General features: G+C 50.1%; 14 protein-coding genes across 14 annotated transcripts; 10 read left to right on the top strand and 4 right to left on the bottom strand.

The window, feature by feature from the left end:
* The first annotated feature begins 9 nt into the window (after window positions 1-9).
* Window positions 10-2,408, top strand: EURHEDRAFT_415565 (transcription factor SPN1). Its single transcript, XM_040782725.1, has 4 exons — window positions 10-953; window positions 1,007-1,089; window positions 1,147-1,625; window positions 1,679-2,408. The coding sequence occupies exons 1-4, from the start codon at window positions 362-364 to the stop codon at window positions 1,923-1,925; spliced, it is 1,401 nt and encodes a 466-aa protein (XP_040636134.1). The 5' UTR covers window positions 10-361; the 3' UTR covers window positions 1,926-2,408.
* Window positions 2,153-3,394, top strand: EURHEDRAFT_195961 (HIG1 domain-containing protein). Its single transcript, XM_040777922.1, has 3 exons — window positions 2,153-2,408; window positions 2,476-3,146; window positions 3,180-3,394. The coding sequence occupies exons 1-3, from the start codon at window positions 2,368-2,370 to the stop codon at window positions 3,197-3,199; spliced, it is 732 nt and encodes a 243-aa protein (XP_040636133.1). The 5' UTR covers window positions 2,153-2,367; the 3' UTR covers window positions 3,200-3,394.
* On the bottom strand, window positions 3,372-5,726 carry EURHEDRAFT_544006 (putative MFS peptide transporter; the record flags this gene model as incomplete). The annotated part of the gene is made up of 6 exons (XM_040787422.1): window positions 3,372-4,286; window positions 4,340-4,494; window positions 4,547-4,918; window positions 4,988-5,210; window positions 5,259-5,372; window positions 5,426-5,726. The coding sequence occupies 6 exons, from the start codon at window positions 5,724-5,726 to the stop codon at window positions 3,520-3,522; spliced, it is 1,932 nt and encodes a 643-aa protein (XP_040636132.1). The 3' UTR covers window positions 3,372-3,519.
* A 1,184-nt stretch (window positions 5,727-6,910) lies between these two features.
* On the top strand, window positions 6,911-9,287 carry EURHEDRAFT_415563 (uncharacterized protein). The gene has a single exon (XM_040782724.1). It carries the CDS (start codon window positions 6,916-6,918, stop codon window positions 9,178-9,180), a length of 2,265 nt encoding a protein of 754 aa, XP_040636131.1. The 5' UTR covers window positions 6,911-6,915; the 3' UTR covers window positions 9,181-9,287.
* An 86-nt stretch (window positions 9,288-9,373) lies between these two features.
* EURHEDRAFT_380241 (uncharacterized protein) lies at window positions 9,374-9,845 on the top strand (the record flags this gene model as incomplete). Its single annotated transcript, XM_040779268.1, has 3 exons — window positions 9,374-9,392; window positions 9,441-9,663; window positions 9,758-9,845. The coding sequence occupies 3 exons, from the start codon at window positions 9,374-9,376 to the stop codon at window positions 9,843-9,845; spliced, it is 330 nt and encodes a 109-aa protein (XP_040636130.1).
* Window positions 9,581-11,622, bottom strand: EURHEDRAFT_415561 (tRNA maturation protein LHP1). The gene is made up of 4 exons (XM_040782723.1): window positions 11,416-11,622; window positions 10,213-11,323; window positions 9,758-10,156; window positions 9,581-9,663 (listed from the first exon to the last, which is right to left on the bottom strand). The coding sequence occupies exons 2-3, from the start codon at window positions 11,262-11,264 to the stop codon at window positions 10,054-10,056; spliced, it is 1,155 nt and encodes a 384-aa protein (XP_040636129.1). The 5' UTR covers window positions 11,265-11,323; window positions 11,416-11,622; the 3' UTR covers window positions 9,581-9,663; window positions 9,758-10,053.
* A 500-nt stretch (window positions 11,623-12,122) lies between these two features.
* chsD (chitin synthase D) lies at window positions 12,123-15,054 on the top strand. The gene is made up of 4 exons (XM_040785548.1): window positions 12,123-12,303; window positions 12,370-12,480; window positions 12,534-12,700; window positions 12,758-15,054. The coding sequence occupies exons 2-4, from the start codon at window positions 12,427-12,429 to the stop codon at window positions 14,880-14,882; spliced, it is 2,346 nt and encodes a 781-aa protein (XP_040636128.1). The 5' UTR covers window positions 12,123-12,303; window positions 12,370-12,426; the 3' UTR covers window positions 14,883-15,054.
* A 536-nt stretch (window positions 15,055-15,590) lies between these two features.
* On the top strand, window positions 15,591-16,220 carry EURHEDRAFT_415560 (uncharacterized protein). The gene has a single exon (XM_040782722.1). The coding sequence runs from the start codon at window positions 15,687-15,689 to the stop codon at window positions 16,002-16,004; it is 318 nt and encodes a 105-aa protein (XP_040636127.1). The 5' UTR covers window positions 15,591-15,686; the 3' UTR covers window positions 16,005-16,220.
* A 498-nt stretch (window positions 16,221-16,718) lies between these two features.
* On the top strand, window positions 16,719-19,143 carry hsp88 (Hsp70 chaperone Hsp88; the record flags this gene model as incomplete). The annotated part of the gene is made up of 5 exons (XM_040784820.1): window positions 16,719-16,793; window positions 16,877-16,908; window positions 16,987-18,421; window positions 18,472-18,780; window positions 18,835-19,143. The coding sequence occupies 5 exons, from the start codon at window positions 16,719-16,721 to the stop codon at window positions 19,141-19,143; spliced, it is 2,160 nt and encodes a 719-aa protein (XP_040636126.1).
* Window positions 19,144-19,607: 464 nt separating this feature from the next.
* On the top strand, window positions 19,608-21,046 carry EURHEDRAFT_195553 (putative zinc metalloproteinase). Its single transcript, XM_040777920.1, has 2 exons — window positions 19,608-20,669; window positions 20,746-21,046. The coding sequence occupies exons 1-2, from the start codon at window positions 19,750-19,752 to the stop codon at window positions 20,750-20,752; spliced, it is 927 nt and encodes a 308-aa protein (XP_040636125.1). The 5' UTR covers window positions 19,608-19,749; the 3' UTR covers window positions 20,753-21,046.
* kat1 (putative 3-ketoacyl-CoA ketothiolase (Kat1)) lies at window positions 20,881-22,237 on the bottom strand (the record flags this gene model as incomplete). Its single annotated transcript, XM_040784832.1, has 3 exons — window positions 20,881-21,308; window positions 21,364-22,121; window positions 22,170-22,237. 3 exons carry the CDS (start codon window positions 22,235-22,237, stop codon window positions 20,881-20,883), a joined length of 1,254 nt encoding a protein of 417 aa, XP_040636124.1.
* Window positions 22,238-22,485: 248 nt separating this feature from the next.
* EURHEDRAFT_195488 (uncharacterized protein) lies at window positions 22,486-23,559 on the top strand. Its single transcript, XM_040777919.1, has one exon. The coding sequence runs from the start codon at window positions 22,688-22,690 to the stop codon at window positions 23,402-23,404; it is 717 nt and encodes a 238-aa protein (XP_040636123.1). The 5' UTR covers window positions 22,486-22,687; the 3' UTR covers window positions 23,405-23,559.
* Window positions 23,560-24,062: 503 nt separating this feature from the next.
* On the top strand, window positions 24,063-25,512 carry EURHEDRAFT_462617 (amidase signature enzyme; the record flags this gene model as incomplete). The annotated part of the gene is made up of 3 exons (XM_040784814.1): window positions 24,063-24,141; window positions 24,187-24,981; window positions 25,034-25,512. Coding segments are annotated over 3 exons (1,353 nt in total), but the record flags the coding sequence as incomplete, so codon positions are not given.
* Window positions 25,513-25,732: 220 nt separating this feature from the next.
* On the bottom strand, window positions 25,733-26,822 carry EURHEDRAFT_380233 (uncharacterized protein; the record flags this gene model as incomplete). The annotated part of the gene is made up of 2 exons (XM_040779267.1): window positions 25,733-26,646; window positions 26,804-26,822. 2 exons carry the CDS (start codon window positions 26,820-26,822, stop codon window positions 25,733-25,735), a joined length of 933 nt encoding a protein of 310 aa, XP_040636121.1.
* Between the last annotated feature and the right edge of the window lie 176 nt (window positions 26,823-26,998).

Here is a 26,998-nt window from a genome sequence, read left to right as displayed (position 1 = left end):
GTATTGGACTGTGGTACTGATGGTAACTGTGAATGTCGAGTTGAACCGAATTTCACGAAGCCTTTCATTCTGCCGGCGGCACGGACCACATGACCAGCCCCGACGGAGGCGGAATTTCTTTCTGCTGCTTGACTTCCTGTACTCTTACATCTGTTTTGCGGCGCGAGTCGTGGTCTTTTCTTCTATTTATTTCTTGAAATCATATTAACATCTTTCGATTACTCCTTTCTTTATACTAAATCACTGAGGTGCGCGTCGAAATCCAATCGCGGAGCCGCATTCAACCACCCCGATTCGTATCCTTCGCTAGCTCCTTTTCATCTCACACATTCGCTTCCCCACGACGTCGTATCATCTCACCATGTCCGCTAGCCCCGAGCCCGAGACAAAGCTTACTCTTACCGCTGACCCTGTCGCGGAAGATGATGGCCAGCCCGAGCAAGACGCCAAAGCCGCCACGCCGATCGCAGGCGACAACGACAACGACGAGAACGAGGGAGCAGAGCTGAAGGAGCAAATCGATGGAGCGGATGATGATGAGGAAGACGAGGAGCTAGCTAAGCCGGCGGCTGCCGGGGACGATGACAATGACGATGAAGAGGAGGCCAACGCTGACGGCTCTGACGACGAGTCAATTCTTTCTGAAGTCGATGAGGCGCAATTTGAGGACTTTGATCCTGAGAATGTCGATGTTGAGGATCGGCCGCAGTTGGCGATTGACGAGGAGAATTTGAAGTTGGTCGGTCGGCACAAGCGCAAGAGGACTGAGGAGGATGGTGATGGTGAGCGTTCGTCGAGAAGGAAGAAGGAGGGTCGGCGTGAGAAGAAGACTCGTCGTATGAGGGAGTTGGAGGAGGGTGGTGAGGATGATGAAGGGGAAGGCAAGTCGAGGAGGAGGGAGAAGAAGAAGAGAGATGCTACCCCTGATGAAGAGTTGTTGGATCCTGAGACGCGTATGTCTTTGTTTTCTTCAAGTATTAATGATGGCGTTTAACAAGCATTGCAGGTCGTCGTCGGGCCCTTGATCGGGCTATGGACCAAGCGTTGAAGAAGCCTACGAAGCGACGTGCCAAGAAGGCTGATGGAATCGTACGTCCTTGAGAAGTCTATGTCATGGGTGATCTGATACTAATTTGATTGCTCTAGGACCTCGAGCAAATGGCCGATGCTGAAATCGAAAGCATGCGCAAGCGCATGACCAACGCCGCTCAAATGGACGCCTTTGCCCGTCGGGAGGGCAAGCCCGCCATGCACAAGCTCAAGATGTTGCCAGAGGTTGTCTCGCTGCTCAACCGCAACCAGTACATGAACAGTCTGGTTGACCCGGAAATCAACCTTCTAGAGGCTGTCAAGTTTTTCCTCGAGCCACTTGATGACGGATCCTTGCCAGCCTACAACATCCAGCGCGATCTGATGAATGGCTTGGCCAGGCTCCCCATCAATAAAGAGGCCCTGGTGGCCAGTGGAATCGGTAAGGTGATTGTGTTTTACACTAGGAGCAAACGCCCCGAGGCTGGCATTAAGCGTCTGGCGGAGCGTTTGCTTGCGGAATGGACGCGACCTATCTTGCAGCGCAGTGATGACTATTCGAAGCGGGTTTACCAGGAGGCTGCATTCGATCCTACGTACGTGCTTTACCCATTGACTCTGTCCACGTATTTGATACTGACCTTTATAGGAAACTCACCAACCGCGCACCCACGGCCCAAGCGACTGCGGCGGAAGCCCGGGCACGAGAACTTCTTCCTCCCCGACTGGCAAACCGTGCCCGTGCCGAAATTACGCACACCAGCTACACAGTGGTGCCCCGTCCAACAATGGTGCAGGAGAGCAAATTCGCTCGTCCTCTGGGAGCCAGTGGCGAGGATCGGTTCCGACGGATGCGGGCGCGACAGATTGCAGCTTCGAAGGGATCTCGAAAATAGATACTGGTCTATACGGTTCCTTTCGCCATGCTTTTTTTATTATTCTTATTTCCGGTTTTTTGGTCAGGTTGTCATGGCGTATGGGCGTATTGCATCTTATTTGAAATTGCTTGTGTATTATGCATCTAGAAATGGATATTATACAGAGTCCAATCTAATAATAAACAGAACAAGCATTACTCGTGCGATAGGATAGACTCGGTAGAACCCGCCGAGCTATACCCGGCGGTAGTCGCCGAGCAGATCCCGACCCGGGCGACGTCACACCCGGTTTTTGGTCGGCTCTTCATGACGCAGAAATTTGATTATATCAGACCATCGTTCGGGGTCTGTCACTTCACTCCGTGTCGCCATTTTCTTCGATCTTTCGCTCACAATCCGGAATTGTTTCTTCTCTACCATCTTATAGGATTTTCACCTCTATAGAATCTAATACCCCAACATGAAGCTCTTATCAAAGGAAGAAGAGGATGCACACTACAGGTAAGTCGGCAATCCCCCACGGAGAAACCACCACAAAAGCACCCACTAACGAAAAAAAAACCTCCAGCTCTGTCCTCAAAGGCGGCACCCTGGGCACACTCGCTGGTCTTGCCGCAGGCGTCGGCGGCGTAATGTTCGCCCAAAAACGCTATGCTACAATCCGCCACCTCACCCTCCCCATGAAATCCTTCCTCGTAACTTCCTCGGGAACATTTGTCGGAATCATCTCCGCTGACAACGCCTCGCGCTCCTTCGAAGCCTCCCGCAACGCAGAACGCCAATGGTATGAGAACCGCGAGCAGCGTCTCCGCGATGAGGGTTTGCAGGGTATGAGTTTTATGGACCGTGCATTCGCGTTCGCTCGTCGTGAGAAGTACAAGATTGTTAGCGCTACGTGGGTGGCTAGTATGATTGGGTCGTGGGTGTTTGTGGGGCGGAACCCTTTTTTGTCTGGGCAGCAGAAGATTGTGCAGGCGCGTGTGTATGCGCAGGGTTTGACGCTGGCGGTGTTGGTTGCATCGGCGGCGTTTGAGATTTCGGATCAGAAGAAGGGTCGTGGGATGTTGAAGCAGGGGCAGAAGGCGGATATGAATGCGGCGGCTAAGGAGAAAGCTGCAGAGGAGCAACAGGGGAATTTGTGGAAGGATATGGTTGCTGCCGAGGAGGAGAGGTTGAAGCAGAAACATCAATCGTTGTATGAAAAGCCTCATGCGCATGCTGAGGAGCTCGCTGATCAGGGTGAGAAGGGTGAGAAGAAGGAGAGTGAGAAAGGCGAGAAGGGCAAGAACTAAGTACATGCTTGATTCTGTTTGGACGACACAAGGCAGGTCCTTCTCTGTCTGTTGGATATTTGAGTTCATTTTACGTGGTAAAAAGGCGTTCTGTTATATAATGTATTCCTATTGTACGAAATATTCAATCTCCTACTCCAAACTTCCTGATATGACACGATTGGAGAACTTCATTGTTACATACTATTCAACCAGCTAGATACAAAGATGGAAACACATTTGATCACCAACGAAACGCACCCCCAAGAACCCTAACTTAAACATACCATAAGGAACAACGGCGATGACAACGACAACAATGTCAACACGAACACCCACACTCAGTGCCTCACCCTGCGGTTTCCAAGTTCAATAGACTCAGTCTCACTGTCAAATCCAGCATGTCTGTAACTTCCAGTATCATACTCATATTCGAGAACCGCCTGACTCTCCTCATCCTTCTTCCTAGTATCGCCCACAAAGCAAGAAGCCTGGATATTGTTAAGCTCGTCCTCCTCCTTATCAAGACTGCGGTGAGAGATGTAAAACAGGTTTCCACCAATGAAGGCCAGAATCGCAACGAAGCCATAGTTCCAGACGAGAAGGGGATCAGTCGAGAGAGCAGTCAGACCCTGCTGGATAGCAGACGAGATAGCGTTCATAAAAAGAAAGAGAGACTGCACCAAACTCTTCATGTTCTTTGGAGCCTTGGTGTATGCATACTCATATCCCGTAATCGATGCCAGGATCTCTGAGATTGCGACCAGGATGTACGGTACCGCCTGTACCCACACGTTGATTGGGGCTGGTTCCTTGCACACGCTCGGGTGGTCACCGCAGGGACTAGACTTGTAAATGTAGTGCTGGGTGACTGTCGCAGCGACCATGGACAAAGAGGCGAGGATGAAGCCGGTGTAGATGCGCTTGAGAGGGGTGAACTTGATGCCCATGTGGCTGAGACCCGGGTAGACGAGATGGTCCATGATGGGGATGAAAATGATTAGGGCGAAAGGGTTGAGGTTGAGAATGATGTCGTTGGGGGCGCCGTGGAGTTGCATGGTTGCCGCTTGCGAGGTGAGGTTGTTGGTCATTTGGCTGTAGGTGAGCCCTGTTTCCTAGCGTTAGCCATTGTCATATAATCTAGAAAGAAAGAGGACATACAGTAGAGCGGATACCAGAGGAAGATCACACAGGCCTTGGCGACACGACGGACCTCATCAACCCACAAGTCATCGAAAGTCATCCATTCGGGCCTGTGGTCAATCTTGCTCGGCTTCGTGTCCTCCCAGAAGGCACGAGACTTGCAGTTGCGAACACTGACATCGTTAGCCACTTGACCCTTCATGCTCTGGGGAAGAGCGAACCTACAGTGTCCTCGGATTCCATGACCACTTCTTCATCAACGCAAGCCACCACAACTTACAAGCCTTTCCCAACACAGACCCCGTAGGCGGCGTAACCGAATAATTATTCCGGCAAACATACAACACAAGCGGACAGAACCCAAACATGATCGTAGGGATCAAAAATGCCAGCCAGAACCCGACATATCGTTCCGCGTAGACCATGGAGATGGAACCTGCCAAAGCACCAACGTTGATCATGCAGTAGAAGTACATGAAGATACGCGAGATGGTCTGGCCTGGGTCGACGATCACTCGTTCGCCAGTTTTGGCGAGGGTTCTGACGTATGGACGTGTTTCTTTGTATTGCTCTGCGATCAGAGGGGAGATGTTTGACCTGTCATTTGTTAGCATCATTCTCAGGGCTTTGAGAGAAAACAAAAAAGGGGGGAGGGGGGAGGAATACTTGAACCCCCCAACGCCAATACCAAAAACAACCAGACCCACGGAGAAGCACCCCAAAGATCCCTGGGGGTGTGTAATAACCGACGGCAACGCAGAGATAATCAAGATGATATGACCCAAAAACGCAAAGACAATCGAGAGCTGGATGGTCTTGAGTCGTCCGAGGAACTCATCGCCAATCCAGGCGCCCACAAGCGGAGTCACGTAGCACCAGAACGTATTGACTGGATCATGAGCAACTGATTTTCGAAAGGTGAGGGTAAAATACTTACACGTCGTAAGACCAGTCGCGGCTTGCTGTCCCATGCCCAGAGCACCAGGCTGGCTAGAACCATCGGCACCGGTCTTCGATCCCTCAGGCAGAGGCTGCTGAATGTAGTTGACAACTGGAACAATAGTTAGGGCCCAGAGCCAAGGTTTCTCGGGGATGAAGACTCACAAACAGCAGCTGTTCCAAAGAACGAGAATCTCTCGCACAACTCCACAAACGCAATCGTGTAAGCAACCCAGGGAACCTTGCCCGACACGCGACGCAAAGTGTTCTCTTCTTCCACCGTAGGGCGCTCGTACACATCATCATCCAAGAACCTAGAAGAAGTAGAGAACACCGTGGACTTGACTGGAGAGACGGTGGCATTAGCACGTTCGGAGGATTTGCGTTCAGACGCCTCGGTTAGATGGGACTTGAAGCTGAGCCAGGACCTGTAGCTGTTTGTAGCTGAGCTTCGTTTTTCTTTCATCATGGTGAGATGGAAGAGGTACACTTTGGCACGAGGTAGAATACAAAGGGGGGGAGTAATGAACGAATGGACATCCACGAGGACTAGGTCGAGGATGGGGAGAAAAAGAGGAAAGCAGAAGAGGAAGAGGAGATGGGAGAGAAAAAAACAACTTTGTTGTGTGTGCGTTATTTCTGAGCAAAAACACACACACACATAAAAATAACATCTTGACCGATGGTGAATGATTGAATGAGGGGGTTTCAGTGAATGGGCAGAGAGATTTCACAGGGGTACTGTTAATGAAGGGCTATGCAGGTAAAGAGGACCATTGGCTACTCTTTTACTAATTGAAGGAGAGAGGCAAAATTCAGGACATGTAGAGTGTAATCGCGCTAGATTTGTTTCAACACAGAAGTTCTATATGACCGTATCCAAGGTTAGGGTAAACAGACTGGGTAGGCTCGCCATGCATACAACAACAAAAAAGCGAAAGGAAGAAACAAGAAACTTATCGTGGATTCTCTAGCAGCTGTATATACTCCGTGGCTGCTTTTTATTCTTGGAACACGGTTTCAATATATACAGAGCAAGGTAAGCTATACTGTCGGGGAGGGTTGATTATTGATGTGATGCTGACTATTTGGCCTTTGACGGTTTCCTATGCTTTCAGTGCCACTCAATTGCATGACAAGTTTCTCAAAAATGCTTTATTCAGGGCTTGGACTCCCACACCCTAGAGTTTATCAGCTCGCCGAACAGAGCTACGCGTTGCTAAGTATTTCAGCCACAATGAGAAACAAAGCGGTATAGGCAAACCTAGAACATAATCGTGACTGCACACACATGTGTTCTGGTCCTTGCAGAAAGGTATGTGGCATATTTTAGAGCTTTATACATCTAAATTTGGAAATGCCTTCCACACTGTCTTTGGCTACTGTTTGTTTGCTGGAGTGAACCATAGATATATGACTCTTTGTGTGGTAAATACAAGCTTGCTGCATGTGTAATGATACTCCTGTCATGATTAGGTTTTCTGGATAATACAAATCAATATTCTATATCAAATACTGCTTGATATCTTCATGTAGTTGCGATTTAGCTAGAAGTCGGCTAACATGCCCGATCTGGAAATCCGCCATCTCCACGCGATAACCTCATGTAAATCTTGCATTTGCCTCCGACCAGCAATACAAAAAACGACACAATAATGGCTCGACGCCAGAAATTAGTTTGCAATGCCTGTCGCCAGCGCAAAAGTAGATGCGATGGGAGCACCCCATCGTGCTCCAATTGTACCGCCACCGGCCGCCAATGTCACTACGACAAGGCGCCATCGTTGGCATACGTGCGCGCATTGCAGGAGCGCATCCAATTGCTAGAAAGCCGGCAAACGGTACCTAAAGAAGGATCCGTACCGCTGAATTTTGCCGGACAAGACGAGGAATCCATCAGTGTGGATGCGCGGGGTGACTTGAGCTACCATAATCTGACTTCCGCCATCCACGAAACTCCGTCTGAGAAGGAGTCTGCTTCAACAATAGGGGCACCACCGTCATCTTCGAGCTTGTCGGCAATAACAGCCACAGCGACGCCGCCGGGAACGGAGCAGGTGAACGGAGCAGAAATTCGACGGGCTTTGGTAGCGCACGCGACGGCGCAAAGGCAGCAAGAGGATCAGCACCTGGATCTCATCGCTAGCCATACAGATATTCCCACTCCACTAGCGAGAACATTGCTGGAACTGTACTGGTGCTGGCTACATACTAGTTTTCTCTTTGTTTACCGCCCCACGTTTACCCGGGACATGCCGTTGTTGGTCGGGCAGGGAAGCCGTTCATATTGCTCAGATACGCTACTGAAAGTGGTTTACGCCCATAGTTGCCGATTTGTGCGAGATCCTGAAAGTACCTGGGATCTATTAGGACGCGATGAGACGTTTCAGCAGTTCGCAGACCGATTAATGTCGGAGGCGCAAGTCGCCTTGGCGATGGAAACGATCAATCCTCCATCGATTCCGACGATTCAAGCACTACTGCAGCAATCAGCGCGCGATATGGCTTATGGACGGTCATCGCAGGCATGGTTGTATTCGGGAATGGCGTTTCGCATGGCGATTGATTTGGGGATACACGTGTCAACAGAGCGGCTGCAGCGATATGCGCGGTGGTTGTCACCGGAGGACATTGAAGTGCGGAAGCGACTCTTTTGGAGCCTGTATGCATGGGATAAGCATATCAGTCTGTACCTGGGGCGTATGCCTAACTTTCTGGCGGGAACGGACAGTATTCCCTTGGAGTTCTTGGATGATTACACCGAGACAGAGTCCTGGAAACCATTTTACGGGTCCGAACGATTGGACAACAGAGGCGGTTATCCCCCGACCCCTGGTTATGTTGTATCATGCTTCACAGCTCTGTGCAAATTGTGCAAGACTCTGAGTCGCTTAATGTTGGAGTTGTACAGTCCCGGTACTCAGAAATCAAAAAGGGAATCTGTTCAGGACTTCCCCAAAATGGCAGTTTTTGTCGCGATAAACGAGGAGCTCCAGGCATGGCGGACTGGATTACCACCATTTCTCAAGATCGACCCTCAGAACATACCTTCCATCAGTCCTCCCCATCACATCACCTCTCTCAACCTTATGTACTATACGACTTTGATCCTGCTACATCGGCCACACGTGGCGGGGCAGAGGGACCTGAACACACCCGCTGTGCAGCGCAGCTGGAAAATCTGCAAGACGGCTATGCGAGCGATCCATGATATTCTACAGCTTTATGTGGGGACATTTGGGTTTTCGCATATCACCTACATGAATAGTTACTGTACCTACACGGCGGCTACGACAGCGGTGTATCAGCTGGAGATTGACGATGAGCAGCAAAAGACAATTGGGCCAACACGGAATTCCATTTGGACGGAGCTGAAGTTCCTACTAGATATCTTGCAGCGCACTGCTGTATCAATGACAGGTCTCAACCGCAGCATTGACATTATCCGCTCACGGCTGAAGAAGATCCTCGACAGACGAGCGGCTTCACAATTACAATCCCTGTTCCCGCCACACCTGAGTTCTGAGCACATGCCATCGCAGATTTCACAGCCTCCTTGTCCTCCATCTTACTTCCCATCACCAGAGCCCGCATTTTCTGATGCTCGTCCGACATCATCCACCACACCTTCTCTTTTTCCTCGACAGTCTCAGTTAAACCCACTAAACTCCGGATTGAAGAACGAGAACCCACTTATTCAGGATAACACAAGCCTTGAAGCATGGGCCAGCTGGCTGCCTGCATTCCCAGGACAGGACGTGTCACTGGGGACAGAGTCGCTCTTTGACTGCGAGGCAGGGTTAAGTCCGGATACGCGATGTGCGTTGATGGGGTCGAATCTTGATCCGCATTTGAGTCTTGATTATCCGTTGACGGGGGAGGCAATGGATGAGTATAGCCGGTTTACGGAGGGGCTGTAGATAATATCCTTATGCATAATGAATCACTTGATGTATTATATATGGTACTGGTAGATAGTAAATAGATCTAATGTTTTATCCCCAAATCGGAGGGGATCGGATACCCCACATTTCCCCGTCCCCTCATCGGTTCCTGTACACAACTCTCATCTTCCTCCTCTATCCCATTCTCATACTATCAACAGCTCTAAAAATGACAGTCTACCACATCGGTACGTAACTCCGTTCCCATCCCACACAGCAGAACTAACATTACTCAGTCCTCTTTCGCCTCAAGCAAGGCGTGACGTCCGCCCAACTCTCCGCCTGGAAGAACACCAGCCAGGGAATGGTAGGCAAGATCCCTGGCTTGATCTCGTTACACGCGAACTCACCGTTGCCGATTTCGGTCCCTCGGGCTAAGGGGTTTGATTATGGGCTTGTGGCGGTCTTGGAGTCGCCGGGGCATGTGGAGGGGTACTCAAAGCACCCGGTGCATTTGGAGTGAGTTTTTGCCCTAGCTTTGCGATTTTCGTTACCTGGGAAGTGATCATTTTGGGGGAATACGAGGGTGACCAATGACTGATGATTGTGATAGGAGCCAGAAGTTGAGGATGGAGTTGTGTGAAGATACATTGGCATACGATTTGGAGTTTGAGCCTCCTACTAGAGAGAAGAAGGATTGAATGGGTTTAAAAGGGACATAAGGCAAAGACTTAGTCTGAACTAGGACGAGACGAGGTATATACAACGCCGGATATGATTGAATTAAGAATGGTTCTCTTGAACTGACATGACTTTTACCCGATACAACACTTTTATAAACCTGTCCCATGTGCTTGCCCGTATGAAGATGAGCTGAAAAGAAAAAGGAAAGAAACGAGATTACCCATATTACTCCTTGGAATCGACCTTCTTAGCCGGTTGCTCGCTGCCCTCTTCTTCGCGAGTGCGCTTCTGGCCAGCTTCGGCGGTGCTTTGGACGACGGGGACGCCGCTGTTATAACTGTTAGTGACATGTTCCTAGAAAGTAAATTTGTGAGTGTGACATACTGAGCATCCTTTTCATCACGGGGCTTCTCATCCGCAAAGCCCTTCTTCTGGTCCTCTTCCCGACGCTCCCTCCAGTCACGGCGGTCATCCCTGTTACCGCCACGGCCACCACGGCCGCCACGACCGCCACGACCGCCGCGACCACCACGTCCGCGCCCACGGTGACCACCACGGCCACGGCTGGGCTGAACGCGACCAGCTTCGATCTCCTTGACCTTCTCTTCACAGTATTCCTTCTTGCTCTTGATGATCAGGTCCTGGCCCTTCCACTGGGGCTTGGGGTCGAGCTCCAGGAAAGCCTTCTGCTTCTCTTCCGACTCGAATTCAACGAAGACACTTCCCTTGAAGCTCTTGTCATGTGTGCGACGGAGACGAATGGCGTTGGTGGGACCGTAGGGTGCGAAGAACGCTTCAATATCGAACTGGGTGCTGGGCTCCTCATTTCCGAATCCCTTAACATAGACGCTCCGGTTCATGGCCTTATCCTCGAAGACCTTGACGATGTTGGGGTCATGGTTGGCGGTGACCGACTCAGGGAGGGGGTTTTTGCGGCGCACGCCGGTGTCGTTGTCGGTAAGCTCGAGCGCATCAGACGACTTGAGAGCCTCGACGACGGCGCTGAACGGCTGGAAGCGACGCATACGCTTGAAGGTGTGTAGGAGGTCAAGAGGGACAGAGTTGTTGGTGCTTCCGCCAACCTTGGAGAGAAGGAACTTGTCCGCGACGAGGTTGGAGTCAGAGAAGTAAAATTCAACTTGCTTGCGAATCTCAACAGGGTCGTCAGTCTCCTGCTGAGTCGAGGGGTCGAACTTGGCGTTTGAACGACCCTTGCGATCCTTGTTATTGTAGTTTCCTTCCTTGGACTTAGTCTCCTCAGCGTTCTCAGACTTCTCGCCCAGCTTTGCGGCAGCCTCAACAATGCGAGCTTCCTCAGCGTCTTCCTTCTGTTCGGGCGCAGCGCCATTCGCAGGAGCTTGCTGTTCAGCCTTCAGCTCGGCCAAGGTGTTCTGGACATCCTGCTCGGCGGCAGCGTTGACGTTGGTGTCAGACATAATTGCGACTGTAACGCGATAGGTTCTGAGTCAGACTATTGCGAAGCACGATATATCTTCTATGTTCAATCCATCGTAAGCACTTTATCAAAACACACCCTGAATATGAAGAGGGTTGCAAAACTGCGTAGAGAAGGTCGGCTCAGCATACAAATTCTTCAATGGCGCGTCCAAAAAGGTTGACACGAAAGCGGAAGAGGAAATAGTAAGAAAGAAGGGACGACCGTTTTGTATCGTCTCTCTCTGGGTATCAAGAATCAAAGACCAAAGAACGCGACAGTAAATAAAAAAAAAATTTGAGTTGCTCCTGGGAGAAAACAATGGCTTGTTCTCTTTTATTTTTTTGATGGGAAAATTATCCTAAAAATGCGCGGCGGGGGAAATTTCTGAGCGCCACAGCAAAGCTTCAGCCACTTTGCCTGAGGCATGGATACCGCACCACGCTACTCCAAATATGGAATGGTGTGGATTTTACACGGAAGATCAATACAGTAATATGGCAGAGTATCACGACTACGAGACAGGAAAGGATGGTACTAGGGAAAGCAAGAGACATATTACTGAAACCGAGCATTTTTATTAATCAATTACCAATGCAAACCAAGTCTGGTTTTTACGAACCACAGATCCTCTATTACCTAGGGAACAGGAGTCTCAAAAAGAAACAGCAGGTAAGTACGCATTGGCAAGTTAGGCATAGGTATTAACTTCTGCATAGTATAATGGCAGCTCTACCCCTGCGCCTTCCCATCATGGCAGACTCGTGTAGTTGCCGTCGCCGCGGAATTGGGGTGCGCGGCGCCTGCCTCTTTCGTGCAGTCCCAACTACAGGCGGCTTTGACCTATCTCCCGCCTCTTCTTCTCTTCTTCTCTCCCATCATGGTGGCCTTTTGATCGGATCCAAGAATAGTTCCTACCGGGCATCTTTACCTGTTGGAAGTTTTGGATAGAGATACTTTCAGCATCATCAGCTTATTTTATTTTACTTCTGCATCGTTTCGATATCAGAATTACCTCGAGGAACTCCTTTCTCAGTCAGGTACATCGAATCGACCATCTATGCTGCTCCAAGAGCGTTGAGGTTTGCTAACTATCCTCTCTCAAGGATCCATTCGAATTGTCTATTGAAGCACCATACGAGCTATTCCCTACAACTGCCCTCATGATGTCTGCCATTGGTGGTCCACCACCGCCGGCGCCATGGCCCATGAAAGATGTAAGTTAGGGTCTATTGACAAATTGAGCCATCGGGCTTACATGGGTGTCCAGATCATATACGTGGCTATAGTCGGTCCGGTCATGCTGGCAGCGTTGTTTGAATGGGTGCTCTGGCTCGTTGCATTCTTGTTCTGCCTTGTCAAGGTCTACAAGAAAGCAGACCATTGGTCTGTAAGATTCCTCGCTATAGTAATTATGATTTTCTTCACGCTGTTGAGGTACGTTGCTATCTGACCCATGTCTGATGCTCCGAGTATACACTAATCACTTCACAGAGTGATCTTCCTCCCGATTATGATTGTCACCCTTCCTCTGCCAGCCCAAATCACCCGGTACTTTCCAGCTCGGGGAGTTGTTATCCTACAATGGTTTGCGTTTTGGTCATTTGCCGGGCTACTTATATTGCCGTTCCTCCTTTGCGTCTATCGGCTCGTCACAAACTCGCTTGGAAGGGCAAAGAGGGTCAAGCAGGTTCTTGACGACCGTACCGCTCCGAAGACAGTTATCGTGATGCCAGTGTACAAAGAAGCACCAGAAGTTCTTATCAAAGCGATCGATTCAGTAGTCGACTGCGACTACCCGGCGAATTGCATTCATGTTTTCCTGTCATACGATGGGGGTGTGGTGGACGAGTCCTATCTTCAGGTTATTCACCATCTCGGGATCCCGATATCTTTGAAGACCTATCCCCAAAGTATCGACGTGACATACAAAAATGCCAGGGTTACTGTGTCTCGGTTCAAGCACGGCGGTAAACGACACTGCCAAAAGCAGACATTCAAGCTTATCGACAAGATATATGCGGAATATCTCAAGCGTCGCGACGATCTCTTTGTGCTGTTCATTGACTCTGACTGCATTCTCGACAGGCTGTGTTTGCAGAACTTCATGTACGACATGGAGTTGAAACCGGGAAGTAAGCACAACATGCTGGCAATGACGGGAGTGATTACATCGACCACGGAGAGAAACTCTCTCATTACAGTCCTCCAGGATATGGAGTATCTGCACGGCCAATTGTTCGAGCGTTCTGTTGAATCGGCGTGCGGCTCTGTGACATGCCTTCCGGGTGCTCTTACAATATTGCGATTCTCTGCATTTCGTAAAATGGCCAAATACTATTTCGCAGACAAAGCGGAGCAATGTGATGATCTCTTCGACTATGGAAAATGTCACCTGGGAGAGGATCGCTGGCTCACGCATCTGTTCATGGTTGGGGCCAAAGAACGCTACCAGATCCAGCTGTGCACTAGTGCATTCTGCAAGACAGAAGCCGTCCAGACGTTTAGAAGCCTTTTGAAACAGCGACGCCGGTGGTTTCTTGGATTTGTCACCAATGAAGTATGCATGCTTACCGATATCAGAATCTGGAAGCAGTATCCTCTTTTGTGCTTCGTTCGCTTTATGCAGCACACAATCCGGACGACTGCCCTGCTCTTCTTTATCCTGGTGATTTCCGTTATAACGACATCCAACAAAGTCGAGAACCTCCCCGTGGGCTTCCTTGCTGTGTCGCTTGGCCTGAACTATTCCCTCATGCTCTATTTCGGTGCAAAACTCAAGCGATTCAAGGCCTGGCTCTATCCGTTGATGTTTATACTGAACCCGTTTTTCAACTGGCTTTACATGGTATATGGCATTTTCACTGCCGGCCAACGAACATGGGGAGGCCCGCGAACTGATGCTGCTGCGGCCGATAAGCACACTACCCCAGAAGAGGCGGTAGAGCAGGCACGAGCCCAAGGTGATGAGTTCAATGTTGATGTCGGCACTTTTCGATTATCGCGATGCGAAGACAGGGGCGTCCCAGTTCATCCTTCAGAGAAAGTCGAGGGACGTTTTGCTCCTGCTGCGCAACTTCCAGAGGGTGGCTATGCCAACGCTTATAACGACTCTGGCGTTGCCGTCACTCAGGTCATGTCTCCACTTCCTGGGGTTCCCCGAATCCATCTCCATCCCCGACAACTCTCTTCGGACTCAGGATTCACCACGGACTCGACTAATCCAATTTCCATGCCGCACAGTGTGGAGAGCCTTATGAACGAAGATGAACAGATCAGGTTATATCTCGCTCGTAAGGGACAGGGGCCTATCAGCCACAAGAGTATGGAGGTGTATGCCGAAATGGGTGACTTGGATGGTCCAAGCGATCACCGTACGCCGCAGCAAGATCCTGAGGCACAGCCTCTCGAAGTGATGCCGGAGGCGGACATTGCCAGCTCGAGATCTCTTTCCACAGAACGACCGGAATCCGCGAGATCTGCATTAAACGCTACTCCCGTCAACGGACCATCCGGACGTAGCTCTCTTGCCGAGCATGCCATTTCAGATTCGCAGTCCTCGAAATCTCGACTTTGGAAGGCAAAGACACGGTCGATGGGGCCTGAAGATATGGTCTGACGGGCATGCAGAAGGAAAAGTAACAAAGGGATACCTGGTATGCAGGGTGACAGCACAAATTGTTTTGGGGGTATATGATTGATCATGCGTTTCTATCCTTTCTTTCTGGCAAATAGTCATTCTTTCCTTGTTTTGTTAGTGCAAAATGTTTAGCGTTTTCAGTACTAGTAGCAAAATTATGAATCCATTGTTTTACGAACGAAGCCCTAAGTATCATGTTGCTGAGCCGAATAGCCAACCAAAGGGACTAAAGCGTATGATAGTATGATGGCATCGAATTGGAATTGCTCTTATCTTTTTATATTCTTGGTATTCCTTCCGACCATGGTTAGCATATGCGATGATAGGTATTCCCGCGTTGATATTGTTCTATTACTCCTACATCATCGGCTATGTCACTCAACTTCAAAGAACTGGTATTCCCATCCAAAGAGCTACTTGACCTGTCAGAGCAACAGCATGATTATTCGCGAGCCAAAAAAAAAAAAAAAAAAAAAAAAAAAAAAAAAAAAAAAAAAAAAAAAAAAAAAAAAAAAAAAAAAAAAAAAAAAAAAAAAAAAAAAAAAAAAGAGAAAAAATAATAATAATAATAATAATAATAAATTATTCCCTTGAGCCAACACGGTGCTCGCTGAATAGTTCACTTCCGTATCTGGTTTATCGGAACGCCCTACAACAACCGATTACAAAGGAATCGGCAGTAGGATGCTCAGAGACACTGATGGAAGTACTCCGTATGATTATGTCCGCGCTTGGTCTGTTATACTCCATCGCCCGGACACACTTTCATCTCTATTCTTATGAATGCGCCAGTATAATCAGTTAAGCATCCTGCATACGCGGTACAACAGTATACCCATAACTACTGAACACATAGGCATCCTAAGCGGCTCTGCAGACATTGAACCACAAACTGTCCCGCCAGGCTCTACAACCAAAGGCCTCCGTCTCCCAGTCTCAGCTGGCGACGCTGTAATCCAACCAGCAGGAACCGCGCACAGTCAAACAAACGCGAAGGATTATCGGTCCATTGCTGCATCTCCCGAGATATGTTTCCCTTGCATACCATGTACCCATGGCAGCGCACATGCAATATGTTACTCATGCGGGATGCTCTGCTGACGTTGCATAGGGAAGCCGGGATGATGGAGTCGCATCCATTGATTTGCCAGTTGAGGACTTGCACGATAGCGGTCCCTCTGCCCGAAAATCCGGTGTTCGGGGAAAGATCGCTGAGGCAGTCGTGGCCTCGGGTGGCGGATAGATTTTGGGCTGAAGGAGAGCTAGAAGCTGCCTAAGATTTTTCTGTGAGTCGAAGGAGTCTAGATCCTGAATTTGATGTCCGATTGATGTCCAAATGCATCGTTAGGCATTTAATGCCTTAGGCTACAGTCACATGAGGTTATCGATAAGCCCCGCGAAAGGCGGCGAGGTTCTGCCGCTGTCTGGATGGCGCCAGAAGGTTCGAAAAAGTGGAAGCCTCTCGAAGCGTCTCCGGGTTGGCATTTGCTAATTGAGTGATTGTAGGCAGTTTAACTGGCCATACTATTTTGGGGGGCGACAAACATTTGGACTTTTAGGAGAATCTTTAGTCAAGAAAACGAAAAGCAGCGTTTACATTGACCGCTGGACTAATTGAGCCCCACGGAGTCAAGCCACACGACGAAAGCTGTGGCGCAGTGCAAATTCTCCCCTCTTTCGCCTTTTCTTTCTCACTTAACCGCAACGCTTCCTCCCCCAACTCTCTCTGTTTTTTGAGAACCCTTTTTATCCACTTATATCCTTTCCCCCCCTCACTTATTCCCCCTTTCTCTCCCGTCTATTAAACCGTTGACCATGAGTGTCGTCGGTATCGATTTCGGTGCCCAGAGCACCAAGATTGGTGTTGCCAGAAATAAGGGTATTGACATTGTGCGTACCCCTCGCCCTCCATATCATATCCGTGATAACTGAAAGGACTGCACTGACTCTGATGCTTTTTTCTTTTGCTATAGATCACCAATGAAGTTTCCAACAGATCGACTCCGTATGTCTCAGTCCATACTTTTTTTTTGAAAAGATTTTTTTTTCTTCATGATGACTAACGGAAACTTTTTTCATTCAGGTCTCTCGTCGGATTCAGCGCGAGAAGCAGAGCCCTCGGTGAGGCCGCAAAGACACAGGAGACCTCGAACCTGAAGAACACTGTCGGCAACCTCAAACGCCTTATCGGCCGTTCCTTCAACGACCCCGATGTTCAGATCGAGCAGGAGTATAACACAGCAGCTCTCTGTGACGTCAATGGCCAGGTCGGTGCCGAAGTCAGCTACCTGGGCAAGAAAGAGAAGTTCTCTGCCGTCCAGCTGGTGGCCATGTACTTGACCAAGATCAGGGACATCACCTCTTCCGAGTTGAGGCTCCCCGTTTCCGATGTCACCATCAGTGTTCCCGCTTGGTTCACCGATGTCCAGCGTCGGGCCATGCTTGACGCCGGTGAGATTGCCGGTCTCAAGGTGCTCCGCTTGGTTAACGACACCACCGCCACCGCCCTTGGATACGGTATCACCAAGCTCGACCTCCCCAACGCCGATGAGAAGCCTCGCCGGGTCATGTTCGTCGACATCGGTCATACCGACTACACTGCTTCGATTGTTGAATTCCGTAAGGGCGAGCTCAACGTCAAGTCGACCGCTTATGACCGTCACTTTGGTGGTCGGAACTTCGACCGTGCTCTGACTGAGCACTTCGCCAACGAGTTCAAGCAGAATTTCAAGATTGACGTCCGCACTCACCCCAAGGCCTGGGCCCGGACTCTCGCCTCTGCTGAGAAAATGAAGAAGGTTCTGTCGGCCAACCCGGCCGCCCCCATGAACATCGAGTCGCTGATGGAGGACGTTGATGTCCGTACCATCGTCAAGCGTGAGGAGCTTGAGGTCATGATCCAGCCCTACCTCGAGCGTGTCACTAGCCCCATTGAGGAGGCTCTTGCTGAGGCTAAGCTGACCACTGACGACATTGATTTCGTCGAGATGGTTGGTGGTAGCACCCGTGTGCCCGCTATCAAGGACGCCGTCTCCAAGTTCTTCGGCGGCAAGACCCTCTCTTTCACTCTCAACCAGGATGAGGCCATTGCTCGCGGCTGTGCCTTCACCTGCGCTATCCTCTCTCCTGTCTTCCGTGTCCGCGACTTCTCGGTGCACGACATTGTGAACTACCCCGTTGAGTTCACCTGGGAGCAGTCTCCCGAGATCCCGGATGAGGACACCAGCCTGACCGTCTTCAACCGGGGCAATGTCATGCCTTCCACCAAGATCCTCACTTTCTACCGCAAGCAGCCTTTCGACCTCGAGGCTCGCTACGCCAACCCCGACCAGCTCCCCGGCAAGATCAACCCTTGGGTTGGTCGCTTCTCCGTCAAGGGTGTCCAGGCTGACGCCAACGACGACTTCATGATCTGCAAGCTCAAGGCTCGTCTGAACCTGCACGGTATTCTCAATGTTGAGTCTGGTTACTACGTTGAGGATATGGAGGTTGAGGAGCCCGTTCCCGAGGAGGGCGATGTAAGTTTTAAATCTTTCACTTCATATACCAGGATGCTGACTGATGATAGGCCATGGAGACCGACAAGGCTGATGGCGAGCAGCCCAAGAAGACCCGCAAGGTCAAGAAGCAGGTCCGCAAGGGCGATTTGCCCATCGCCGCTGGCTCCACTGGCATTGACCAGTCGGTCCGGGAGGCTTTCACTGAGCGTGAGAACGCTATGTATATGGAGGACAAGCTGATTGCCGAGACCGACGAGAAGAAGAACGAGCTCGAGGCCAGCATCTACGAGCTCCGTGACAAGATTGACGGTGTCTACGCCGAGTTCGCCAGTGAGGAGGAGAAGGACAAGCTTAAATCCAAGCTCCTTGACACCGAGGTAAATTTCCGTCATCTATCATTGATATCTGAAAATAATACTAACATGCGATAGGACTGGCTCTACGAAGACGGCGAGGACACTACCAAGTCGGTTTACGTTGCCAAGATGGATGATATCCGCTTCATTGTCGGCCCCATTATCCAGCGTTACAAGGAGAAGGCTGATGCTGAGCGTCAGGCCATCCTGAAGGCCGAGGAGGAAGAGCTCGCCAAGAAGCGTGCTGAGCAGGAGGCCCAGCGTAAGGCCGAGGAGGAGGCCAAGAAGGCGCAGGAAGCCCAGCAGGAGCCCAAGGCCGACTCTGAGATGCAAGACGCACCAGCCGAGGGTGAGGCCGCTTCCACTGAGGAACAGAAGCAGTAAACCAACCGCAAAAAAAAGTTTCGCGCCTATGAGTTGACGTTTTGATATCATTTACGGCACGGTTTTTGAATTCCGTGCGAACTTCATGACAACGGCCATGACAATACAAATTTCTCGTTTCTTTTTCCTTATATTATTTTACGCCCCCTCCTCATTTTGTGATGTTGAAATCTAATGTTGTAGACCGTGAGTTTGCTCTGTTTTTACTTCTCTCGTTTCGGTTGCTGTTTTTATGGACGTTTGGTTCTCTTTCGCAGGAAGGAGTCAGGTTATGATGCATGGATATACGGTAATGTGACCATGGAATGAATAGAGGCAGTTGTTGTTGCTATGGTCCGTTGAGGCGATGATTTTGATATGGATAGATACGAAAAGCATACAGTAATAGAAGAGTTGAGTTGATTACTGCGCTTAAGTAGATCGTAGTTTTGCATGCATTACTCAGCTATAATTTTATCATAGCCTGAGGCAACACTTATAGGCGCTGTTATCTCCGGCTGACAAACGCAATCACCATCGAAGTCGATCGAATGTCGTCTTTGCCTCAGTCGCATCCTTTATTACTTGTCTCTACATAACCCTTTTGAGGACGCTTTGGTTCTTCCAATGCTAACACAAAACACATCCAATCCTAACACCATGGAGCTAACAATCCACCATCACGGCACCCCTCACACCTACCACCTCTCCTCCGACGCAACACTCCAAGACCTATCAACAACATTATCCTCAACCCTCCATATCCCAATCGAGAACCAAAAACTTCTCATTGCCCCGAAACCAGGCATGCAGAAACATCCCTTCCCGCCCACTAGGCTCGACACCATCCTTCAACTCGACTCCCCACGATTTAAAATCACTCTCCTCGGCACTCCGGCAAAGGAAATCGACAATCTAAACGTCGAAGGCGAGGAGACAAAACGGAAACTCGAGGCGCGAGCTGCGGCGAGGGCTGCTGCGGCTGCGAAACTGACGACCTCGCGCCGCGCAGGCGGGATACATACACTCGGCGAATCGAAGGAGTCGTATACATTCCATCGCTTATTACCGCTGTCTTACCTACCAAATCCGGACCGCTCGTTACAGTTTCTCGCGCGTCTGCGCGATGATCCTGGTATTCGCGCTGCGATGGCAAAGCACCGCTTCTCCGTGCCTTTGTTAACAGAAATGAATCCCGCTGAACATACAACCTCCGAGTCGCGGACGTTAGGCCTAAACCGCAATCAAGGCGAAGTTATCGAACTACGACTTCGAACGGACGCGTACGATGGATATCGTGATTATCGAACGATAAGGAAAACGCTATGTCATGAGCTTGCGCATTGTGTGTTCAGTGAACATGATCGGAATTTCTGGGATTTGACGGGGCTTATTGAGAAGGAGGTTGAGAGGGCGGATTGGAAGCATGGGGGACAGAGTGTGAGTGGGGAGGAGTTTTATAACCCGGGGGACTGGGAGGGAGTTCAGGAGGATGGGTTGGTTATTGATGAGAAGGGGTGGACGGGGGGGAGTTTTGTGTTGGGCGGGTTGAGGGAGGACGCTGTTGGTAATGGTAGTGCTAGCAGTGGTGCGAGACCGGTTGGGGTTGAGGGGAGGAGAGAGGTATTAGCGAGGGCTGCAGAGGAGAGGATGCGACGAGAGAAAGAGCAAGGGAAGAGAGAGAATTGACAGATGATACCCATACCCATGTATATAAACAAATTGCATTTTGACATTCACACGATAGTAATAATTTAACTAAGCCTGCTCATTCACAAACAACCCGGCCATCCCCTGTCCAGTTCCAATACACATACTAGTAACCAGAACCTTCTTATTCGTCCTCTTCGCCTCGTTCAACGCCGTGCAAATCTGTCTCGCCCCCGTAGCTCCCAGCGGGTGACCCAGCGCAATCGCGCCACCGCACGGGTTCACCTTAGCATGGTCCAGACCAAGGTTGTTCAAGCAGTACACAGCCATGGAGGCGAATGCCTCGTTGATTTCGAAAAGGTCAATGTCATCCTTGGTCAGATTGAACTTGCCGAGGAGCTTGGGGATGGCCGCTGTAGGTCCGATACCCATGACACGGGGAGGAACACCGGCAACGGTGGCGCCGCAGAATTTGGCGAGGATGGGCTGGTTCAGCTCAATGGCCTTGGAGCGGCGCATGAGGAGGATGGCGGCGGCTACAGAATCATCAATGTCTATTTGATTGAGGTCAAGAGTTGAGGAAGAACTTACCACCATCAGTGACTTGACTGGCATTGCCACCAGTCGTCCTGTTACCGAACTGAGGGAACGCAGGACGGATCTTACCCAATGATTCGGGCGTAGTACCATAGCGAACACCCTCATCTCTCGTCAAAGTAACGTCCTTCTCCTCTCCCGTCTTAGGATCCTTGACCTTGGTCGTAATTGGCACAATCTCATCATCAAACCAACCCGCCTTCTGCGCGGCCTCAGCCCTTCGGAAAGACTCAGCAGCATACCTATCCTGCGTCTCCCGATCGATATTGAAATCCGCACCCACGTTCTCCGACGTCTGCCCCATTGGCTGCATACAATCCGCCGCCTCCTGATTCTTCAACACCTCTTCATGGAACGGCTTCGGAATCCGATCTCCATTCCCACTCATCAACTCCGCCCCCACAGCCAAACCCACATCAATCGCACCCAGCTGGATCTGGTTCGCAATATCCTGCACCGCCTTAAGGCCGGACGAGCAGAACCGATTTACAGAGCTGCCACCAGCGGTATGCGGGATGCCCGCTGCCAGCGCGGCCGCGCGGATGATGTAGGCTGCTTTGCCGTCGCCGACGTTTCCGAGGCAAACGTCTTCGATCAAGGCGGGATCGATGTTGGAGCGTTGGAGAGTTTGTCTGAGGAGGGCATAGATCATGTAGTCGAGGTCTGTGTCTTTGAAGCCGCCTTTCATGGCTTTGGTGAGGGGGGTGCGGTGGGCGAGGGTGATGACTACATCGTCAGGGTTTTTGGAGGTGCTGATGCTATTAGTGCGTGTATTGGCGAAATGGAATAGACAGACTTACATAGCAGACACTCCAGTGTTGCCGGACGGCTTCAGGTGGTTAAGGATCGAGCTCAAGCGGTCCGTCATCTGCGATGGTGAGCTGAGTTCGCCATAGCTGCCACCGGGGACTTACTGTGATGGTTATATGTATTTGGGTACAGAATAATAGAACAGATTATATCAATTAAAAATAAACAGTTAAACCAGAAGAAGTGAAGAGAAATAGAAGAAGTTGAAGTTGTTAAGTTCTCCAATTTATCGAGCGATCAGCCGAAACGAGCCGAGGTCCGTTTCTGGAATGTCCGCCTTTATTCGGAGATCCAGTTGAGTATGATATCAGATGTCCTCGGCTGGTTTGACTTGTTTTATATAAGAGAAGCAAAGAAATCAAATATAGAATGTGTCCTTGTACAGCTGGATATTGAGCTGTAGTTGGTGTTGGCAACAACATAAACATGCATACACTAGCCACCGGGATTCTTCTCCAATTCACACCTGTACCTGTAGTCCCGTGTCTAACAACGACATCATAATAATATGGTTGTCAATGAAATCAAAGTGATTCACGACTTTGTCTGTGCTGTAAGTACTCTGTATGCTGTACCTTCAGTAATGTACACGGTTAACTATCGCAGTGGTGCTACATCGCCAAACGCACCCTTGACCGTGCGATCTCTCTCTGCCATAAAAACCGTCCCAAGCGGACGCTCAGATAGCTTCTCCATAAAATATCGCCCCTACTACCTCAACTACAATCCCCATCCTCACAGCGTCGATAAGAGCGAGCTTATCGATGTCCGACCACGCAACATGACCCCGGAACAGCGCACAGCGCTCGTTAACCGGATGAAGCAGATCGGACGGTCTATGAGTATTCTTTTTAAGACTGGGCGAAAGATTGGCAGTACAAGGGATGCGCATCGGGTTGTTTATTATTGTCAGATGAGTAAAAGTAAGAAGGGTGCTGATACGCCCACTACTAATGATCTTGTCGGGAAGATTTTTGAGGCATATCATGAGAGGGAGATGGATATCTCGGATCCGGTTGTTTTGAGGGAATTGGCTGCTGATGCTGGAATGAGTAGGGAAGAGGTGGATGGGTGGTTGGATGCTTGTCCGGCGGTTGTCGATGAGGAAGCCCGGAGGAATAAGGAGGAAGTGAAGTCGGGAGTTCCTGTTTTTATTGTCCAGGGCGAGCATCGCATTGATGGCTCCAGGGACATAGCTGAGTTTCTGGAATATTCAGTAAGGTGAAAGAGACTGAGATGCAGGGCCTGGGACAATGTGAAGGATTACAGCACGGCTGCAATATATCATGTCTATCATCGGCATTTCAGCAATAAATCACTGCCAGAAAGAAAGAAAGCCACTGCCGATATCCTGTCGACCAACTCGTATTTAATGGGTACCTTCTAATCTGACAGCGAAGAATATTACACTCCCTCGAATCCTTCCTATGCAAAGACGATAAGCCGCAGGCAATGTACCACATCCGCCCGGCTTGCTTCAAATTGTCGCCCCTTTTTGTGACTTTCATTTCTCTATCTAGGCCAGGCATTTGAAAATGCATGCCATTTCGTTGTTGGTCCTTCTTTCCTGTGCAGTTTCAGCACTGGAAAGTAGCACAAAGATCAAATATTCGACTAAGGGCTCTAATATCTCTTATCCGGTCAGCCTCAATGGCATTAATCTGCTGTCAGCGTCGATGCAAGATGTCTCATTTGCATTGTCAGACGGGACGATTACGACTTTAGAACTGGTAGATGCATATATTGCACGGCAGAAGGTGTTGGATCATCATGGTGCGCTTGCACTAGAAGCGTAGTTAACAAAGGAAAGACAATCTGCTCACAACTTCTTAGGACTAACCTTGCGATCTGTCATTGAGATTGCTCCTACTGCTCGCGAAATCGCCCAGCGATTAGACGAGGAGCGTGCGAATGGAACCCTAAGGAGTCATTTGCACGGAGTCCCCATCGTTGTTAAAGACAGTAAGTAGCCACCTTCTATTCTTTATTCAAAGCTAACAATAGAAGACTACAACACAGACCCCGAACTGGGCATGAACACCACTGCCGGCTCATACTCCCTCCTCAATCAAACAGTAACCGGCGATGCATTCGTCGTCTCCAAACTCCGATCTGCAGGCCTCCTCATCCTTGGAAAAGCAAACCTTGACGAATTCGCCGGCATGATGGGAAAGGACAGCTCCTCTGGCTTCAGCTCCCGCGGAGGCCAAGCATCAGCGGCCTACGTCGTTGGCGGCTTCGCAGCAGGGGGCGACCCATCTGGCAGCTCGGGGGGATCCGCGATTGCTGTTTCGGCGGGCTTTGCTGCGGCGTCGCTGGGGACGGATACGGATGATAGTATTGTAAAGCCTGCGTGTCGGGCGGCGTTGTTTGGGCTGAGGCCGTCGACGGGGTTGACTAGTAGGAGTGGTGTTGTGCCGTTGTCGCTTTCGCAGGATAGCACGGGTCCTCTTGCGAAGTCGACGTGGGATGTTGCGGCTTTGTTAAGCATTATGGCTGTTCATGATGAAGAGGATTCATATTCGCAGGCGGCTGAGCCGTTTCGCAAGAAGGACTACACTGCATACCTGAAGAAAGATGGCTTCAAGGGACTTCGAATCGGAGTACCCAGATATCCTTTCTTCAACGCTAGCATTACAGGAGCACGGTCTGAGGCCAACGGTGCTATCGACAAAGCATTACTGGAAATACAAAAACTAGGAGCCACCGTTATCGACCCGGTGACGTTCCCCAATGCAGAGGAATTTACCTATGCATATCCCGGATTACCGGAACGATCCAATAACGAAACAATCCTACTTCGTGAGATACCCTTCCCTATAATTGAAAATATATTCTAAATTTGGGGATATAGAATACGATCTCAAAGAAGACATAGCCATCTTCCTCCAAACCCAACTGATAAACTCCACCATAAGATCTCTCCAAGATATAATAAACTACAACGAAGCCCACAGCGACCTCGAATTCCCCCCAGGTCAATGCTGCCAGGCCACATTCCTAAATGCGAACAATCTTCCTCCGCGCGCCTCGTCAGCTGAGTACTGGATCGCTCAGTATCACCAACAACGTCTTGACGTGGAGGGTATGCAGGCCACCATGCGACAACATGATCTAGATTTGTTCGTTGTGCCGACGGAGGGCTATTCAGCAAGGATGGGGGCTATTGGGAAAAGGCCGGTGGGGACGGTGCCATTGGGGTATGATGGGATTAACTTGCCATTTGGGTTGGCGTTTGTGGGGAGGAGTTATGATGAGGGGACTGTGCTTAGGGCGATGTATGCTTCTGAGAAGGCGTTTCCTAAGAGGCAGGTTCCGCCGACTTTGGATTAGTCTGGTCAGGGTTTGATGCTGGCTCGAAGAGCTAATAGTCCAGTATATTTGTGCTAGAAGGCGATAAAAGTAAGCTAAAAGCAAACTTACTATAATCGCGTTCTTAAAATGACCAACGCCTAACCCACAAGTCCGTCTCATACGAGTACACATGATATATAACCATAATTAGCGCCGTTCCCAAATACCCATTATAAGCAAACCCAACCCCATAAGTCAGCTACTCATGCCAGACATTGTTATGGTTGGCTTCGTCATTACTAATCACGCTACCAATTTCTGACCAGCCGGCCGGGGTGACAGCCCCAGAGCGCAACTGTCCAAGGTCACTCAAGGTACTATCGGACGATTCATCTGCCGCATACTCGTATACATGACTGAAGTCACTAGCGGTCGACGGCGTAGATGGACGCTCGGGGTGTCTTTGGACCACTGACTCGAAGTCGGAAAACTCAGAAAACGGAGACTGGAGGTTTTGGTGCGTATCATTAAGCGGTGGCTGCTCTAGAGGAGCATAGTACTGCGTGGATGAAGTACCCTCTGTATGGCCGACTGACGAGCGCCGAGATTCAGGTCGTGAGCGTATCAAGTCAAAATCTGGTTCTGGTTCTTCGGAAGTAGGGGTCAACTGCACAGGAGTGGCGGATCGGGATTGCGGAGCTGGCGTGTCAGGCAACGGCTTATTCTCGTCTGGGGCTGTGCCTTGTTTGCCACGCTGGACCAGCTGCGATGCTCCAAGGTCTATAGCTGTCGAGTTCGCAAGAAGACCAGTGGCAAGCTCGGTATCATCCTCCAAACCCAACAAACGACCTTCCTGATCGACTATCGCATCGAAACTGGATGGAGGTGAGCCGCTGCTCTTCCTTCTACTCCGCTCCATAAGCAGTGCGCTCCGGCGTTCCAATTCCTCCCGGATAGCCCGTCTTCGCTCCTCAGCCGCCTGCCCAGGCTCTTCAGTCATCGAAATTTCCTCCCGGAGTGGCGATAAGGACTCTCGAGGTTGGACCTCATCCCCTAGATTGTGTAGCGTCTGCGCGAGTTTACGTCGCTGATGGTAAACCCATTGCCGAAACTGGGGAGATTCATAGACTGCGATGCCAGCAGCGACAAGCGCTGAGACAGTGATGATGAATCCTATACATATTAGCCTTAAACAATGAGATTGCGATACTTGTAGATGCAGTTGAAAGACAAGTCCCCATAGATAAGCACACCGCCCGGTTAAACCCGGAGATGGCCATCAAGCATATTAAAGGTAGCATAGAGCAGTAGAAAGAGTAAAGAAACTCACCCTTCGCAACCGGCGACATCGTTACTTGACTCTATCCCCAGATCTTCAACCGTCCGCCTCGACTGCGCAGAAGTACAGGGGAAAGCGAGGAGAGTATCGGCGTCATCCTTCGGCATCCCCGCTGACTACACGTGATGCCAATCTACCCTTATCCCTGGCCCTAATTTGCATCCATTTTTGGAATTCCGTGTTTTT

Source organism: Aspergillus ruber (assembly GCF_000600275.1).
Source record: "Aspergillus ruber CBS 135680 unplaced genomic scaffold scaffold00027, whole genome shotgun sequence".
Lineage (NCBI taxonomy): Eukaryota > Fungi > Ascomycota > Eurotiomycetes > Eurotiales > Aspergillaceae > Aspergillus > Aspergillus ruber.
This window is presented reverse-complemented; position numbering and strand designations above follow the sequence as displayed.